Raw genomic sequence first — 17,785 nt, 5'->3', positions numbered from 1 at the left:
GCGCCGCAGTGACGACATCCGTCAGCGCCCGCAGCTGGGCGTTGTCAGCGCCCGGTGGCGGCGCCTGCGCAGTGGCTCCGAGCGGGCGGTTGCTTGTTGGTTGTTGTAGTAACGGGGGAAGCAGCCGTCGGCGACTGCCGTGAGCCTGGCTGGGGAAGGAGGAGGAAGGTAGGCGCAGAGCGCGGTCCCCGCCTGCCTGCTCCGAGCCATGGGAAGATGAGACAGGTAAACGCCTGCGCTGGCTTGCTCCCCTTCCTTGGGAGGCGCTCTCCCAGGTCTGGGCAGGCGCCGTCCGCTGCACTTCCCCCGAGTCCGGAGCAGCTGTTGGCTTCCGGGCGCGCCAGGCTGAATTGCTGCTGCAGAGTGTCCGCGCCTTCCCCGTGGGGAGCACCCGCGGACCTACCTGGGATTGGGATGAGCTGAGGGCAGACCCTTCATGGCAAGGACTCCCTTTCAGCCAGACTCCTTTCATTTCCGAGCGCGGAGTCTCTCCTAGTTCTGCAGGAGCCCGGCAAAGGTTGGCATGCCTTCCTCTCTTGGAGCTTTGGCTTGTTTTAACTGAATGGACTTCTCAACATTTTGGGAAAAGATTGGGGAATCCCTTTTGGAATCCCCTGAAGAGAGTCACTAAGGTTGTTAGATATTTCCCCTTTTTTTTTTTTTTTTTTGCGAAAAATCTGTAGGAATCTTTATCCAGGTGGGTGTTTTTCGTCTTATTTACAATCTTACTGTTTATATAAATGCGTAGAAAAATAAAGTTTCAATGATAGAGTGGTGGTAATATAAAGAGGTCGTATAACTCACCATGGCAACTCTGGGGCAGGATATTAGATTCTATAGCCTGTTCTGCATACATTGAACCACAGTTGCTTTCCTGAATTCTTTTAGTAAGAGTCCAAATATCTTAGAAACATTGACACGAGATTATTATCTCTGAGTATTGAGATTATGGTCATTTAAACGTTTTTATTTTCTTTGTAGTTTCTGTTCCTTCCTCTAAAAATGTTTTTAAGTTAGAAATGCAGTATTGGAAATTTCCTAATACTATTAGGAAATCTTAATACCTATTTAAGATTAAGATCAAAGTTCGTGATTTTTAGTGAGAATAATTAAGAATATTTGGAAGGGCACTGAAAAATTTTCCCCACCTATTTATATGACCCTTGATTAGGAGGATTATATTCATAAATCTTTTAGTTCAGGTGAATTGTTTTTACTATAAATATGATAGCAGCTAGCCTGTGTGCTTGTCACAGTTTAAATAAATTCACAAGGGTCTGGAAACTTGAGTCTTAATTTTTATTTTTAACCTAGGTTGGATTTGTCTGGCAAGGAATCTGTTTTAGGGAACCAGCCGCCTACCTCAGATTGCCCTAAAAGTGAAGTGGATTTTCTGCTTTGGTATACGTTAGACTTAGTATATAAAAGACAAGGGAGAGAAATAAACTTAATTAAGTTCTACAACTACACAGAGCATAGACAGTATGTTTGAAAAAAATCTTGATTTTTGTGGCATATTTGAGGCACTGTGATAGAAGGTAGGATTCTGGAGATTGGGCACTATTTAGGAATATATTCCTTTTCATTATTTGGAAGATCACCAGCAAAATCAAGAAAGAGAAAGCTATATTATGTTTCAGATCACTTGATTTTCTTGCAGGAATCTGTGCCACCCAAATTGTCTGATCCAGTGAATCTGCAAGGAAAGGTCTCTGAGGCCCCTGTCTGCTGACTGCATGACAAACTCTAAAGGAAATGCCAGTTGTGATGGCCCGGGACCTGGAGGAAACAGCATCTTCCTCAGAGGATGAGGAGGTGGTAAGCCAAGAGTAAGTAACAGCAAGCCTGCTTTGACCCTTTACCTTTGGGGTGGAAAATAGTTTCTTTCACTCATATGTTCAACCCAGTATTCTTCTATTGCTATTGACTGGCTCTGGTTTTAGCTTTTATCCATAATCATGAGATGATCAAGATTTTATTTTATTTTATTTTTTTAAAGAGAGAATTTTTTTTAATATTTATTTTTTAGTTATCGGCGGGCACAACATCTTTGTTTGTATGTGGTGCTGAGGATCGAACCCGGGCGGCACGCATGCCAGGCGAGTGCGCTACCGCTTGAGCCACATCCCCAGCCCCAAGATTTTATTAGTTCCCATCACATATCAGAAATGAGATAAGGCTTTGTTTCTGTGTTCATGAGTGAATATCAGCTCTAGATGTTGTAAAATGTAGGTAGTAGCTTTTGGTGCACTTTTGAGCAGAACATCCAATAAGGAGACTCAAATTTTTAGATATTTAATAAAAGTAGGTTTCCAAATTGTGATGTTGACTGTTTTGCTAGTTTTCTCAAAAGCCTTTCAATGATAGAGTGGCGGTAATATAAAGAGGTCATATAATTTACCATGGCAACTCTGGGGCAGGATATTAGATTCTATAGTCTGTTCTGCTTACATTGAACCACATTGCTTTCCTGAATTCTTTTAGTAAGAGTCCAAATATCTTGATCGTTGGATCTTCATAATAAAAATGAATGATAGAAATAAGTGCAGCTGCTATAAATGATGATAAGGGCTTCGTTTCATCTGTTCTCATCTGTTCTCATTTAATATGGAGATTAAAGTATGATATTTAATTAGAAGATATTACTTCTACTTTATTAAACTTGGCCTTATAAATAGCAAGAAATTTCCTCAGGGACTTAGCTTTCCTGGATTTTGAAAAGCTTTGCTGCTTTGCCTCCTTTAATATTTGACACAGAATATAGAGACAGTTTGTCTTAAAGTTAAGATATCTTTTTTTTTTTTTTTCCTTATGTACTCTGCATCCTTTTGGATATATGTGTGCTGTGTAACCTGAAAAATAGGGATAGTATCTCCCAGGCTATTTTGTGTGGGTGTGGTTTGTATCGAATAGAATCATATGTGAGAAATTATTTGGTAAATTACATAAAGTACCATACAAATGTAAGACAAAATTCTAACTGGTTCATTGAATTTATGATAGACTTTTTATAGGGTAGAAGATTACATTACTTAATAGCATTTGAAGAAAACTATTGAAGCATTAATACAGTTTTGAGGAAAGACTTCTCCTCATCGTTAGGTCATAGAAAATAATAGGAATTTAACAATATATTTGGGTCATTCTCTTTCAGGATAATTAAATGGGTAATTCCCTCTGGTTACTTGGCCTTTTGTGCCATTTTTCTTTCAGAGTGTGGCCTTTTACTCCACAAAAAATTTAACTTCTGCAGTAAGCATCGGTCTTTCCATTTTTAAGATTGTTCCTTTACTTCATTAATGTCTTATTAGTGGGCTTAGAGGAAGGGCACAGACACTGCTAGTACTCCTCTGGTTTCCTGCCTATACTCCTAGTTGAGAAAGGCTAAGTTTCTTATAGAATTTACTGAAAATATAGATGTTATTTCTCTTTACCCCATCCAAATTTTTGGACCTTTTGCTTTTCTTTCTTTCAGACTTCTACTATTGAATTTTGACTTTTTTTCTTGTTCCATCAGCTCATTTTTGTTTATTGGACACTTGTATGTGAGCAATTTTATTCACAATAGGTTTACCTTGAGAAAGTTTTGAAACTTAGAAGGCCTTCAGTCGCATAATGATGTTGATTTGATCCAGAGATGTATGTCCTTAGACAACTGTAAGTAAGATCCACTCAGATCCCTAGGCTTTATGAAAGTATTAACGCCTTGTAGTCCTGGACTTTAGGGTTAGAAACCATCCTAGAAGTCCTTGTTTTACATAGCACTATTTCAAATAATAAATGTAAAGAGGCCATTCTGTATTTTGCTTGGGGATCCCAAATATATATTTATATGTAGAAGTAGAAATTTTCATATAAGAACTCAATATAAGGTTTCTCTAGTCACTGAAAAAATAGTAATCTTAATTTCTATCATGAAAAGTGATTTTAAATCAGTTAAAATATGAACAATAAACAATTTCACAGTGACTGCTGCAGGGGTTCAGGAAGGAGAGTGTGGTCGTGGACTGGAGGAGCTGGTGGTGAAAGCTCTATGGAAGTGGTGACATTTGAGGTGGGCTGTGGTGTGGAAGCCTTGCTAGCAGGGGCAGTGGTACGAAGAGGTCACAGTCGCAGGAGTGCTAACCTGCTGTATATCTCTGTCTTTGAATTATGTAGGCTGGGTCCCAGGAGTGAATAGTGTATATTCCTCATGAAATAGCTTCTTAAAAACCAAAATGTGTGGGGGCATAGCAGCATATTCCTGTAATCCCAGAGGCTCAGGAGGCTGAGGCAGGAGAATCACAAGTTCAAGACCACCCTCAGTACTTAGTGAGGCCCTAAGCAATTTAGTGAGACCCTGTCTCAAAATATAAAATAATGGGGTGTGGCTCAGTGATCAAGTGCCCCTTGGTTTAATCTCTGGCATCTAAATAAATAAATAAAAACCAACTATTAGACTTTCAATAAAATGAGCCATAGAACTGGTCTTCTTCAGTAATTAGTCTTGAAAATTCTTTGTCCTTTCATGTCTGAAAATGCATTTTCTTCATATTATCAGTTTCTGATGTGAATGAACCTGTGAGGTCCCAATGTTCAGTTTCCCAGTCATTTAAAATTTTACTTCCCATTAGTACGACCTGCTGGGAGCATGTTTTTAGTGACAGTTTAACATCTGCCTTAAGTGTTTTTCAGTTGACCATGGTGAACTAATGATTTACTACTTTTACCTTTCCATAGGTTATGAATGAAATGATTTCTCTGTCAGGGATATGGCTTCCTACAGACTGTAAATCAGGGCGGTGGCTCTTTCCAGCTGAGTGTCTGTCTATTGTGTTGCTGATCCGGTCGGGCATTTTTAACTGTAGCAGCCATCCATTGTTTGTAAGTGCTAAGGCACAGTGGTGCCAGTTTGTAGCTAGTGCTAGATTGACAGGGAACTTTGGATAGTTTCCAAAGTTCTTTTGTCCAAGACTTCATAGTGCAGGCTGCCTATCTGCTCCCTCTATCCACTGACATGAAAATATGGTGGAAAAATTATAGAGATCATAGGAATCATCTGGTCTGAGCCCATATTTTACAGGTGTTTAAGTTAAAAATCGAGCAAACCACCAAAACTCATCCTTGCTAAAACAAACAAACAAACAATCAAATAAATAAATAAGGAAAGAAAGAAAGAAAGGATCCTATAAACACCATTTCTCACAGATAGGTACCATGACCAAGAACAAGAACAATTAGCAGGTTGGGGTTGTGGCTTAGTGATAGAGTGCTTGCCTAGCACGAATGAGGCACTGGATTTAGTCCCTGGCACCACAAAAAAGTAAAACAAAATAAAGTTACTGTGTCCATCTACAACTAAAAAAACATTAAAAAACAATTAGCATTTGCATTCCATTTCTAGAAAACAGAAAATGAACAAGGTATGGCATTCTTTGCTGTCTTCACTAAAAAGCTGATGGCAGCTCAACCCAAGTCTACAGGCTGCTGAAACCTCTAAGATTAGTTGCCTGGTACCTGTGCATTCAGATTGGATTGGAAGGATGTGAGTTGGCCCTGAGATATGTGGTATGGCTCTTGTTAAGGGGTGTGGTCATGTGAGTTTTTTAGAGTGATTGTTGGCTAAATGAATCTTATTCCAAATAAGGAATTGATTCGTTTAAATTCTGGAAGAGTTGAGTTCAGGGTGTTCGATATGCTGAACTTCACTGAGATACGATTTTTCAGCAAAGGGTATAAAGAACAAGAGACCGGGGTTCAAAGACCTGTATACTTAAGCAGCTGTATGACCTTGGGCAAGTTACTGAACTTCTGAGACACTTTTTTCTAGTTCATCGTATGGACAAAAGGAGTAAGTGGGATGACATGAAAGTTCTTAGTTTCATTACTGGCCACATAGTAGGGACCCAGTTCCTTTAATTTTTCCCCCTTCCTACTTTCCTACCCAAAGAATTTCTTAATCCATGAGTAAATATCATCTATCTAAGATGATTAAATTGAGTTTTCCTGAGGATAGGGAAAGAGAAAAAAGCCCTATGATTTTGTAGTAGAAGAATTATATATATATTCCCATTTACTATATGTTTTTTAAAATATGATTTTAATTGAGATTCTTGTTTTAATTTAGGGGTTGTAGCCCAGAATCTTAGGATGGGACATCAAATTGGTTTAAAAAGGAATTATAGAGTATTAAAGGGGTATATAAATTACTGGGAATATATCAGTTTTTATTCTTTACATATGCAATGGATTATAGTAAGACTCAAGTTGTCCTAAATAAGACAGGGCATTCATATCTCGTATTTAGGCAAGATTTGCTTTTGCAGCTCTGACTATTACCCAGGATTTCATTTCTCTCCTCCTGTCAGTTAGGCTCCCCTGACTTCCTTCTTCACTGACAGCTCTGGGCTCTCCCCTCAGTATCACAAAATGACCATTGCAGTGCCAGACTTCTCATTCTTATTCTGCTCTTGGAAAGAGAGGCCATCACCTGTAGTTACTGTGGAAGAGAAAGGGTCAGGGACTGGGAACATGTCTCTTTCTCATGGGTTATAATTGGTTTATGTCCCCATCTTTGAACCAATCACTGTAACTGAATGATCACATTCCTTCATTGGCTGAAACCAGTCAAGGTCCATCCCTTCTCAAGAGTCATTCTGAAAACCCTGGCTAAGAATTGAAGATGAGTGATTTTTCCACAGGATATTTGGGGTTCTTATTCTAGAAAGAAGGGGAAAGTTGCTAAGCATCAAACCATAGTAATTTGCTTAAAGTTAATTCAGATTTTGAGCTGAAGACTTTTGTTATGTTTGTAGGGATCATCCATGTATCATGTGGACTGGAGGCTGCAGGAGAATTCCAGTTTTGGTATTCCATGCTGAGGCCATTCTGACAAAGGACAACAATATTCGAGTAATTGGAGGTAGGTATAACCTCTCCCACAGAGGGCAGAGCTGGTCAACTTTCCTGACAACTTTGGAAAACATTAGTATGACGTATGGATAGAGAAAAGGCCTTGGCCATGAGAAAAATCTATTAAGTTGTTACTTGAAGATTATTTAAAAATTTTTAAATTATATGTGCATGCATGTTTGTGTGTGTGTGTATATATATTGTGATAAATTATGTGTGACAAAATTTACCATTTTAGGTTGCACATTTCATTGGCATTTAGTACATTCTCAATGTTGTGCACCATCACCACTGTCTGAGACATTATCCCAGAAGTAAGGTGTAGCTCATTGGTAGAGGGCTTGCCTAGCATGAAAAAGCCCTGGGTGTAATCCCCCAGGTCTGCAAAAAAGAAAACAAAAAGAAAAAAGAAATTAAAGCCCACACCCATTAAGCAGTCACTTTCTATGCCACCAGCCCCCAGAAACTTCTAATCTACTTTTGGTCTCTATGGATTTGCCTACTCTAGATATTTCATAGAAATGGAATCATACAATTGTGCCTTCTGTGTGTGTGGGTTCTTTCACTTAGCATGTTGGCAGGGTCGGTCCATGTTGGAGCATGTATCAGTCCTTCATTCGTTTTTATGACTGGATAGTATTCCATTGAATGGATATACCAATTTCATTTATCCTTTTATCAAATGATATTTTTGGTGTTTCTATCTTTTGTCTGTGGTGAATAGTGCTGCTTTGAGGGTTTGTGGACAACGTTTTGTTCAGGTACCTGTTTTCAATTCTCTTGAGTATGACTCGGGAATGAATTATTAGATAATTCTCTCTCTCTCTTTTTTTTTTTTTTGTGGTAGTTGGAGTCAAACCCAGGCGCACTCTACCATTCTGACCCCTTTATTAAGTTTTATTTTGAGACAGGGTCTCACTAAGTTGCTGGGGCTGGTCTTGAACTTGAATCCTCCTGCCTTAGCCTCCTGAGAAACTGGAATTACAGGTGTGAACCGCTGTGCCTCGATTCTGTTGAACTTTAAGGAGCTGTCAAACTGTTTCTACAGCAGCTGCTTCATTTTACATTTTCACCAAAATGATAATGGCTTCCAATTTTGCTATATTCTCACTAATATTTGTTGTTTTCTGTTTTATAGATTATAGTCATCTGGTGGGTATGAAGTGATATTATGGTTTTGATTTTCATTTCCCTAATGACTAATGACAGTGATCATCTTTTTGTGTGCTTTCATGTGCTTGGCCATTTGTATGCCTTCTTTGGAGAAATGTCTTATGTGCATGCATGTGGCTCTACCTCTGAGCCACAATCCTAACCCTAAGCTAAATAGTCTTTGATTTATTTTGAGTTAATTTTTTTAATATTGTGTTTTGTAAAAGTCCACCTTCATTCTTGTTCTGGCATGATTAGTTGAGGAAACCATTCGTTCCCCATTGAATGGTTGTGGCACTGTCATCAAAAATTAATTTAGTTCGAGGGCGATGGAGCACACCTATAATCCCAGCAGCTTAGGAGGCTGAGACAGGAGGATCTCGAGTTAAACCAGCCTCAGCAATGGCGAGGTGCTTAGCAGTGAGACCCTATCTCTAAATAAAATACAAAATAGGGCTGGGGACGTAGCTCAGTGATTGAGTGCCCCTGAATTCAAGCCCCAATACCCTAAAATAAATAAATTAATTAATTAATTGACTGGGCTGGGGCTGTAGCTCGGTGGTAGAGTGCTTGCCTAGAATGTATGAGGCAACTGGGTTTGATCCTCAGCACCACATGTAAATAAATAAATAAACAACGGTATTGTGTCCATCTACAACTAAAAAATATATATTAAAAAATCAATTTACCATAGATTTATGGATGTATTTCTAGACTCTTTATATGCCATTGTTCTGTACATTTATCCTTATTCTGGTAGCATCCTGTGTGGGTACTAATACATTGTATTAAGTTTTGAAGTAGGGAAGTGTAAGGCCTCTAATTTTTTTTTAATCTTTTTAAAATTATTTTTTATATATGATAGTGGAATGCATTACAATTCATATCACACATATAGAGCACAATTTTTCATACCTCTAGTTGTATACAAAGTATATTCACACCAATTCGTGTCTTCATTTATGTACTTTGGATAATGATGTCCATCACATTCCACCATCATTCCCCTGCCCCCTCCCTTCCCCTCCCACCCCTCTGCCCTGTGTAGAGTTCCTCTATTCCTCCCATGCTCCCCCCTTCCTATCCCACTATGAACCAGCCTCCTTATATCAGAGAAAACATTCGGCATTTGGTTTTTTGGGATTGGCTAACTTCACTTATCATTATCTTCTCCAACTCCATCCATTTACCTGCAAATGCCATGATTTTTTCTCTTTTATTGCTCAGTAATATTCCATTGTGTATAAATGCCACATTTTTTTTAATTGAAGGGATCTAGGTTGCTTCCACAAAGGCCTCTAATATTGTTGTTCTTTTTTAAGATTGTTTAGGCCATTCAGGGTCCTTTGTAATTCTTTGCAATTTGTATAAGAATTTTAGGATCAGCTTTATCTCTGTAAAATTGGCCATTGGGATGTTGATAGGGAGTGCACTGAAGTTTGTAAATCACTAAGCTGTGCTGTGAGTCCTGGGGTTAGTCTGTTTTCAGGGGTTATAACAGTATGGATAAGGACCATCATTTGGTGTAGTAGAGAGTCCATATTTGGGTTCTCAGTGATTGACATTTACTAGCTATGAGTCTTGGGCAAGTCACTTAAACTCTTTTAATCAGTTTCATTATTAGTTAAATGGGATAACTTCTACCTTGCAGGCATTGTGAGGATCAAATGAGATTGTTTAATGTCAGGCACATGGTGGGCACTCAGAACTTGTGTCTCTCACTCTACTTGATGAACAGGATCTGCTCTACTTTTAAATGGCTTTAAGGTCTGCAGTTACCCCATGATAATCCAGGAATTCAGAGAACTGTGAATCTGCTTTTGGGATTTGAATCCTCTTCCTCCCCAAGGGTCCTTGTGTTCTAATCCCCTCAGTAAGTTGCTAGGTTACCACTTAAAGGGACATGGCTCATTCCTGTTTTCTCTGAAGCCTGAGTAACTGAAGCTTGTGTTGAGAAGCTCCCTCTGAATGTAATTTGAGCCCAAATATCTAAGATGAGAAAAAAACAACAGAAGTTAATAATCCCTACAACACAGGCCTCTTTTGGTCTCCTGTCACATAAAATAATCTATGTATCCTATGACAATAAGCAGAACCTTCTTTTTTAGAATACCTATCATTTATTGGAAAATACTATTCATGAATATTATCATCGTGCTATTCAAGCAATTACTCTTTTCTATAATTTATAAATCTTTGCTTTTTTTTTCTTTACACATTCCCGTGATTAGGGGGAAAAAGACATGAAACTTTTCTCTATCTTTCCTAGTTCCTTGAGGTTTAATAATTTTCTTCACCTTTTATGAAAAGGCAATTTTGAATGACCTATTTGCTTATCTGAATTGTACACTTTTGGTCTTCAACTTTTTTCCCCTTTCTCTGTCTCTTAACCAGCTGACATGGTACATAGATTTGCTCAGATCTTAAGCCTGTAGTTAAATCCCTTGAGAAGTTATCTGGGGCATTAGTTACCTTCTGTTGATTTCATAGTGTTAGGTGCCAACTTCTTTTTTTCTGTTTATCTATTAAATATTTATTGAAATCACTGTTAATAATTTGGTATAGTATGCTTTCTCATGCTTTATTTGTGAACTGATCTAAGAAGATGACTCTTTTCTTACTATAAACTTTTTTCCTCCAAATTGTATGTACTTCAAACATGTAATTAAGATTGTGTTTTAGAGGCAACAGAGGTATTTTCAACTTAAAGTAAGCTTTTTGTAGAATGAAGCATCTTTTTATAATTTGTCTCTGTGTCTATTTAATAAGTTTGTATTTGTAGATAAGCAATAGAAGTATGATATAAGCTATGTATTATTAAATTTGAAAGTTGAAATTAATAATATATTATTTAACCCAATATATTCAAATATTATTCTTCCCATATTTACTTCAAATAAAAATCATTAATAAAGATATTTTATAGCTAGTATGTATTTTGCATTTTGGGTATATCTTAATTTGGTACAGAATTTTCATTGTAAATATTTGATTTATGTTGAGATTTCATAAAGATTTTAGTTGAAAAAGTAAATTCATTTAGTCAGGTTGTTTCAAAGATATTTTCTAATAACTGTTTTCTTTTTTTGTGCTGGGATTGGACCCAGGGTTTTGTGTATATTAATCATGTACTTTATCATTTTGCTCCAGTCCTTGTTTTCTACTGACTTAATTGAGTTTCAATTTTTAAATTTAAATTTTAATTAATTAAGTTTAAATAAAATAAAAAATTTCGGTCCTCTGTCAAACTGGTCACATTTCTATGCTCATTAACCTTATGTGGCTAATGACTACTGTATTGAGTAACATTGGTATGGACCTACTTTTCTGATACTAGGGCACAGCTACAGTATGTTGTCAATTTAAGAGGTTATAGTTTTATTCTAAAAGTCCAATATATCAGTTTTATCTTCATTCTGATTTCCTGTGCTGTTTTTATCTAAACCCCTTAGGGACCTTGACTACTCCCTAGGTTCTTCTGTGCTGACAGTTGGATTATTGGTTTCTTATTTTTATTTGCTTTACTACAGTCAATCCGGGAACTTTCCGCAGGTCCTAGCACTCCAGGTTGCCTCCTAGGGCACATGTGAGTGGTTGGGGAAGAGGAATTCCATAGTCTCATGGTAGAACTGAAGTGGTGCTTGCTTGATCAGAGATCAGAAACAGGATCATTGGCAGTTTGCAGGTGATGAAGGAGACCATATCCTGCCTTTCGTTTTTATGTGGAATAAGGTGATTCTTCCTTGGGCAGTTGGGCAGGTTTGGTTTGCACTTGTAATTCTTCAGTTGACTCTTGCCATGATAGCGAAAGTTAATGTGTATTTTCAGGGTTCTCTAGAGACATAGAAACAATAGAACATGATGAGGGAGGGAGAGGAAGGAGAAGGTATTTAATATGTATATTGGCACATACAATTATGGAAACTGTTGATGCAGTTTGAAGGCCTGAGTGGTAAAGAACCAGTCGCATAGATCCCAGTATGAGTCTGAGGCCTGGGAACAAGGAGTGCCAAGGGCAGGGAAGATCTCTGTCTCAGCTCAGGCAGACCTGGAGCAGAGCAAATTGAACCATCTTCATGTTCTGTTCATGCCCTCAGTGTATTGGATGATGCCCATGCACACTTGGGAGGGTAGTCTTCTTTGCTCAGCAAATTGAAATGCTAATCTCTTCTGAAGACACCCTCACAGACAATCCTAGAAATAATGTTTAGGCATAAACAGTCAGGATGACATTTAAAACAGGGCTCAGTCAAGATGACATATAAAATTAGCTGTCATACCGAGGTTGCCAGGTTTTTCAAGAAAAGCTCAAAAATCTAGATTTTATATGAACTCTTCCAATTTTCAAAGGTTATCAACTAATTACTAATTCAGTTTTATTTAAAACCACATTGAGCAATAATCAGACCTATATGCAGTCCTGGTCTCTTTCTTAGGTCACCATTTTATAACCTCTGGTCTAAGATATATTACTAACTAGCACTGGACACAGAGGGCTATTGATGTAGAACATGTCTCATTCCATCCTTTCTTCTTGTACTCTCCTTTTGGAATATGTTCATCTTCTCTGAGCTGGGTTATGGTGAGGTGGTAGGGGTTGATTAGGTGGTTGGTTACTGCATAGTGCTTACTCACTGTGAGAATCAGGTCTGCCACTGAGTACGGTGGAGATTGCAATTTTCTTCTATATTGGGATAAATAGGTGAAAGAATATTAATGGCTTTTAACTTTTTATTTGCTACATAATACTATGCATGACACTATATGTCAATAGCTATTTTATATATAAAATAATTTTATATATAAAATAATTTTACTATGTAGCAATAATGTTCTGAAACTTTACATTTATCCTATGAAATAAATAGTATCAATTCCTTTTTACAGGGGAGGAAATTAAATGTAGAAAAATTAAGTAACTTGTGGAATATTACAGGCAGGAAGTTGTAGAACCAGGATTTGAACCCTGGCACTTTGGCTATAGAAGCATACACTTTCTCTTGTTATTCCCACTTCTATCCCAGTCCTCAGGTAGCCACCCTTTTTTCCCTACACCCTTATCTTCCCCACAGCCAGGCACTGAGGCAGAGGCTGCAGAATACACATAGACTCGGGGTACTCCTAGCTTCCAGCAGGAATTGCATAGTTGATGATGCTTTGGCTTTTGCATGTGCCAAAATGGAGATGTTAGTAATAACCATTTTAATGAAAAGATCCAGTTTTCTTTCATTCTTCTAAACATTTTATTTAGAAAAATTGCAAATCTTCAGACAAGCAGGTTCACCAATTATGAACAGTTTACCATGCTAGCAAAATGAACCATTTAAGCTGGCCACAGTGGTGCACACCTGTAATCCCAGTGGCTCTGGAGGCTGAGGCTGGAGGATCGCAAGTTCAAAGCCAGCCTCAGCAATATAGCGAAGCCTTATGCAACTTAGTGAGATCCTGTCTCTAAAATAAAATACAAAAATGGGCTGGGGATGTGCCTCAATGGTTAAGAGCACTGGGGTACCAAAACAAAAGAATGTTTGAGAATTAGTTCAGCTACTCCCGGGCCTTAAATGTTCCTCAGTAGGTATCTCCTGAGAACAAGGGCATCTCCATAGAACAAGAGTAATCTGTCCTTGGTAAACTACCATTCTTTAAACTACAGTCCCTGTGCACATTCACATTGCTTCAATTTTATCCTTTGTAGCCTTTGTTTTGTTTTTCTGTCTAGGATCTAATTAGAGATTACATTTAATTGTCTTTTTTTTTTTTAGAGAGAGAGAGAGAGAGAGAGAATTTTAATATTTATTTTTTAGTTATCGGCGGATACAACATCTTTGTTTTGTATGTGGTGCTGAGGATCGAACCCGGGCCGCACACATGCCAGGCAAGCACGCTACCGCTTGAGCCACATCCCCAGCCCTAATTGTCTTTTTTTTTGGTCTACTTTAATCTACAGCCGTTTTCCAGACCTTTTCTGTATGAGTTTCATGAAATTGACCTTTTAAAATATTCCTGGCTAGGTATTTTATAGATAAATCCTTAAATTGGATTGTTATCCTTTTCTGACTGTTGCCATATGTTTAAGTTCAGATTTTTAAAAAATATTTTTAATTTTTTTTTTTTTTTAGTTTTAGGTGGACACAATATCTTTATTTTTATGTGGTGCTGAGAATCAAACCCAGTGCCTCATGCATGCCAGGCGAGCACATTACCACTTGAGCCACATCCCCAGCCCCTAGGTTCAGATTTTTAAACATATATAGGAATATCACTTAGTGAAGTTGTATCCTTCTCAGTGTGTCACTGTTAGAAGCATGTGATGTTATTCTTTTGCATCATTGGTGAAGGCAGATTTGAGCCTTTGGTTAAGATAGTGTTTTCAGATTGCTTTGTCATAAAGGTGTGTTGTCTGTTACAGGCATCCTCTGTAGTGATATTTTCAGATGTGTGTGTCTTCAATTCCCCAATAGTCTCTCACCTATTGGAATCCACCGATTCTTGTTTGAATCTTTTAGGGGTTTTGTCAAGTGGTGATTTTCCATTTTGATCTTTCTTTCTCAATTTATTAGCTTGATTTTTGGTGAACAAGAGCTTTCCCTTCTGGGGTTTGCAGAATAATAGTCCTTCAAAGATGTCCACCTCCTAATTCCTAGAATCTGTGAATATGATAACTTTATTTGGCACAGGGCAATTGAGGTTGTAGAAGGAATTAAGATTCTTAATCAGATGAGCCTAAAATAAGGAGATTATTCAAGAGGGCCCTATGTAATCTCAAGAGTTCTTTAAAGTGGAAGAGAGAAGCTGGAGAGTCAGAGAGATGTGATGTGAGAAGGATTAGTCCTGCCATTGCCGTATTTGAAGATGCAGAAAGAGAGCCTGAAAATGAAATTATCTAGGGAAGATCTGTGCAGTACTCTCTTGTCTAATGGAGTGAATCCATGCACAGGGGACCTGTAAGCTTGTTTAGAATGTTATAACAGAAAATACGCTGCCAGCTTGGACTGAAAGATGAGATGAAAGAATGGTTAAGGATGAAGTGAAAGAAGGCTGTTGGGCCACCACATTCTATAGGCAAGAAGCCAGATGACAAAATTATTTAGCTGCAAAAATGCGTTAACTTTTATGGAAAAGGAAAGATAAATCCAAGGATGGATCCTTAACTTCAGAGGATAGACTTGTGAATCATGAGCATTATTCTGAGGTCTTCAAATCTAATGATGCTTGCCTTGCTTGATTTTTTAAATTATTGAGAACTGTGACTCCTTTTTTTTCCGTTCACTTTTCTACCCCTCCCCTTGGTGTTTTTATGGTACTGGGAATTGAACCTAGGGGTGCTATGTCCCCAGCCCTTTTTATTTTTATTTATTGTTTTTAATTTTTTTTGTTGTTGTTCAGGTACTAGGGATTAAACCTAGGGATTCCTTACCAGTGAGTTACCTTCCCCCATCCTTTTTATTTTTTATTTTGAGATAGGGTCTCATTGAGTTGCCCAGGCTGACCTTGAACTTGGGAAACTCCTGCCTTAGCCTGTGTAATAGCCAAGATTATAGATGTGCACCATTGTGCTCAGTAATTTCCTCCTGTTTTGAACAAGAATATCTAGAGCTGGTTTTCTGTGCTGTACTTCCATTGTATTTGGGTGCAAATACCTTGTTCCTGTTTTTCAGGTCCACAGATGGAGAGCAATTCTGCCCCAGGTTGAATGATACCCAGAGTCCCAGCTTTACTTATTTAGGTGATGAAATTTGGAAATTTTGAGGCGATAAATTTAGATGAGATTTTAAACTTTGAGTTGATAGGGATGTTAGGATAGGGTGAATGTCTTTTGCATGTGAGAAAGGTGTGAATCTTTGGGGGCCAGAGGTAGACCCTGGATTCTCCCCCACTCAGTATGTCCATGTCCTAATCTCTGAAACCTGTCAACTATTACCTTATTTGGCAAAGGAGAATTAAAGTTGCTAACCAGATGACCTTAAGATAAGGAGATTATCTTGAATTGTCTAAGTAGGCCCAACACAATGATAAGTGTTCTTCACCAGGGAAGAAAGAAGTAGAAGAGGTGATTGATGCGACATGAGAAAGACCAAACCTGAAATTGTTGCCTTGAAAGTGGAAGAGGAGACCATAAGCTACAAATGAGGGAATGGGGTGGCCACTAGAAGCTGGAAAAGGGAGGGAAACAAATGGTGCCCCGAGCCTGCAGGAGGGAACATAGATGTCTGTTTCTTTAGTGTGAGCCTGGGAAAATCTGTTAGACTTTTGACCTCCAGGGCTATGAAATGATGTGTTTCTGTTTAAACTGCCAAGTGTGGCAATTTTTATAGCAGCAAAAGAAAGCCATTGTGCCTTCTCACTTTCTTATCTGTTTTGATTCATGGATTCTTTTTTTATAAGTGCATTATAACCTAACTCTTTTTTTGTGTTGCAGTGACCAAAATACCTGACAAGAACAACTTGGAGGGAAAGTTGTTTGGGGCTTATGGTTTTAGAGGTCTTAGTGCATAGATGGTGGATTCCATTGCTTTGGGCCTAAGATGAGGCATCACATCATAGGGGAAGGGCCCAGTGGAGGAAAACTATGCAGCTCATGGTGAAGTCAGGAGAGAGGTGGGAAGGAGCCATAGGGAAGATGAAGCTTTCTAGGACATGCCCCCAGTGACCCATTTCCCACAGCCACACTCCACCTGCCTACAGTTCCATCCAGCCAGTCCATTTAAACTAGGATGGACTGAAGAGGTTACGGCTCTCAAAATCCAAACATTTCACCTCTTAACATTCCTACATTAACTGGCACTTTGCCCCAGGGGGTGGGGGTTCACCTCACATCTAAATTGTATAACTTTCTATAACTTTTCAATTTTACGTTCAAATTGTCTCAAATTTGGTCATTGGGCGCCCTTTGAAGCTCTTATGGCATGTTCCCAATCAGTTTTTGAGCATTTCTCTCGTTTTTGAAAAGTAAGCTGTTGCAGGCTCATCTTGTGCTTTCCTTCCCCAACTTGGAATCAGAACATATTTTGGTGAGCTGCACCCAGTCCTGCTCTTGTATCCTGTTCTGTGCTGAAGTAAATGCAAATCACTGCACTCTTTCTTACGCCATGCTGTAAAGACAATATGAACAGTGACGGATCACCGGGAAGTCTTGGGGTGTCCATGTGTTCATGCCTGTCTTTCTGTATCTGCTTGGCATGGAGCTCCTATCAGGGCTAGGCAAGGAGCAGCGAGGATTTATGAGGATTTTCACCTAAATTTAAAAAAAGAAATGGTCATCTTTGACTACAGAGGCTGAATATTATTCTAGAATCTCTCTGTGTCTGTCATACGCATTCAGAAATTGTTCAGTATGAATTCCTCTTAAAATATTGTCCTGTAGGATTCTTAGCTAACTTTCCCAGTTTGTTGTTGCACATAGAAAGAGATTGAATTTACTGTTAGTCTTTGAGGATATATCAAAACCCCGTGTGATCATAGGTTTTCCTTCCAGACAGGGCTTATAAGCACAGATGCTTGCAGGGATCTAGCAAGAAGTGTGCATGAGTGAAGCAGGCAGGGTACTGTGCTGACCTGGGTAGTGTGGGCCTGTCCTGAAAGGGCAGCTGTGCCACCAGTTTCTAATATGCTGGAAATCAGCTTTATTGGACTCAGGGCTATCTAGAGCAGGGTTCTAAGTCTTTTGGGTACAGTGGACCCTCTTGGCAGTCTGGAGACACCTAAGGGGCTCTTCTCAGGATAATGTTTTTATTTGTTTAAA

At 38.5% G+C, this 17,785-nt stretch overlaps 1 protein-coding gene across 26 annotated transcripts in view; it reads left to right on the top strand.

Moving 5' to 3' along the window:
* Positions 1-39: 39 nt before the first annotated feature.
* Positions 40-17,785, top strand: part of Ttll5 (tubulin tyrosine ligase like 5) — a 265,849-nt gene continuing 248,103 nt past the window's right edge. For 6 of the 26 annotated variants that reach the window (XR_009226355.1, XM_046440817.2, XM_046440818.2 and 3 more), the window contains exons 1-3: positions 46-225; positions 1,661-1,829; positions 6,795-6,901. Coding sequence is in view for 24 of the 26 variants with exons in the window: in XM_046440817.2 (XP_046296773.1) it covers positions 1,756-1,829; positions 6,795-6,901 (181 nt within the window). In the remaining 2 variants the exon portion in view is untranslated. Of the gene's footprint in view, positions 226-1,660; positions 1,830-6,794; positions 6,902-17,785 lie in introns of those variants that run through there. The other 20 variants (XM_046440808.2, XM_046440806.2, XM_046440814.2 and 17 more) reach the window with 8 other exon arrangements.

Source organism: Marmota monax, unplaced genomic scaffold, assembly GCF_021218885.2.
Source record: "Marmota monax isolate L192 unplaced genomic scaffold, Marmota_monax_Labrador192_F-V1.1 WCK01_AAM20220418_F8-fsc00017, whole genome shotgun sequence".
In the NCBI taxonomy this organism is placed as follows: domain Eukaryota; kingdom Metazoa; phylum Chordata; class Mammalia; order Rodentia; family Sciuridae; genus Marmota; species Marmota monax.
The sequence above is the reverse complement of the archived record's forward strand: the minus strand, read 5'-3'. Positions and strand labels throughout refer to the sequence as shown.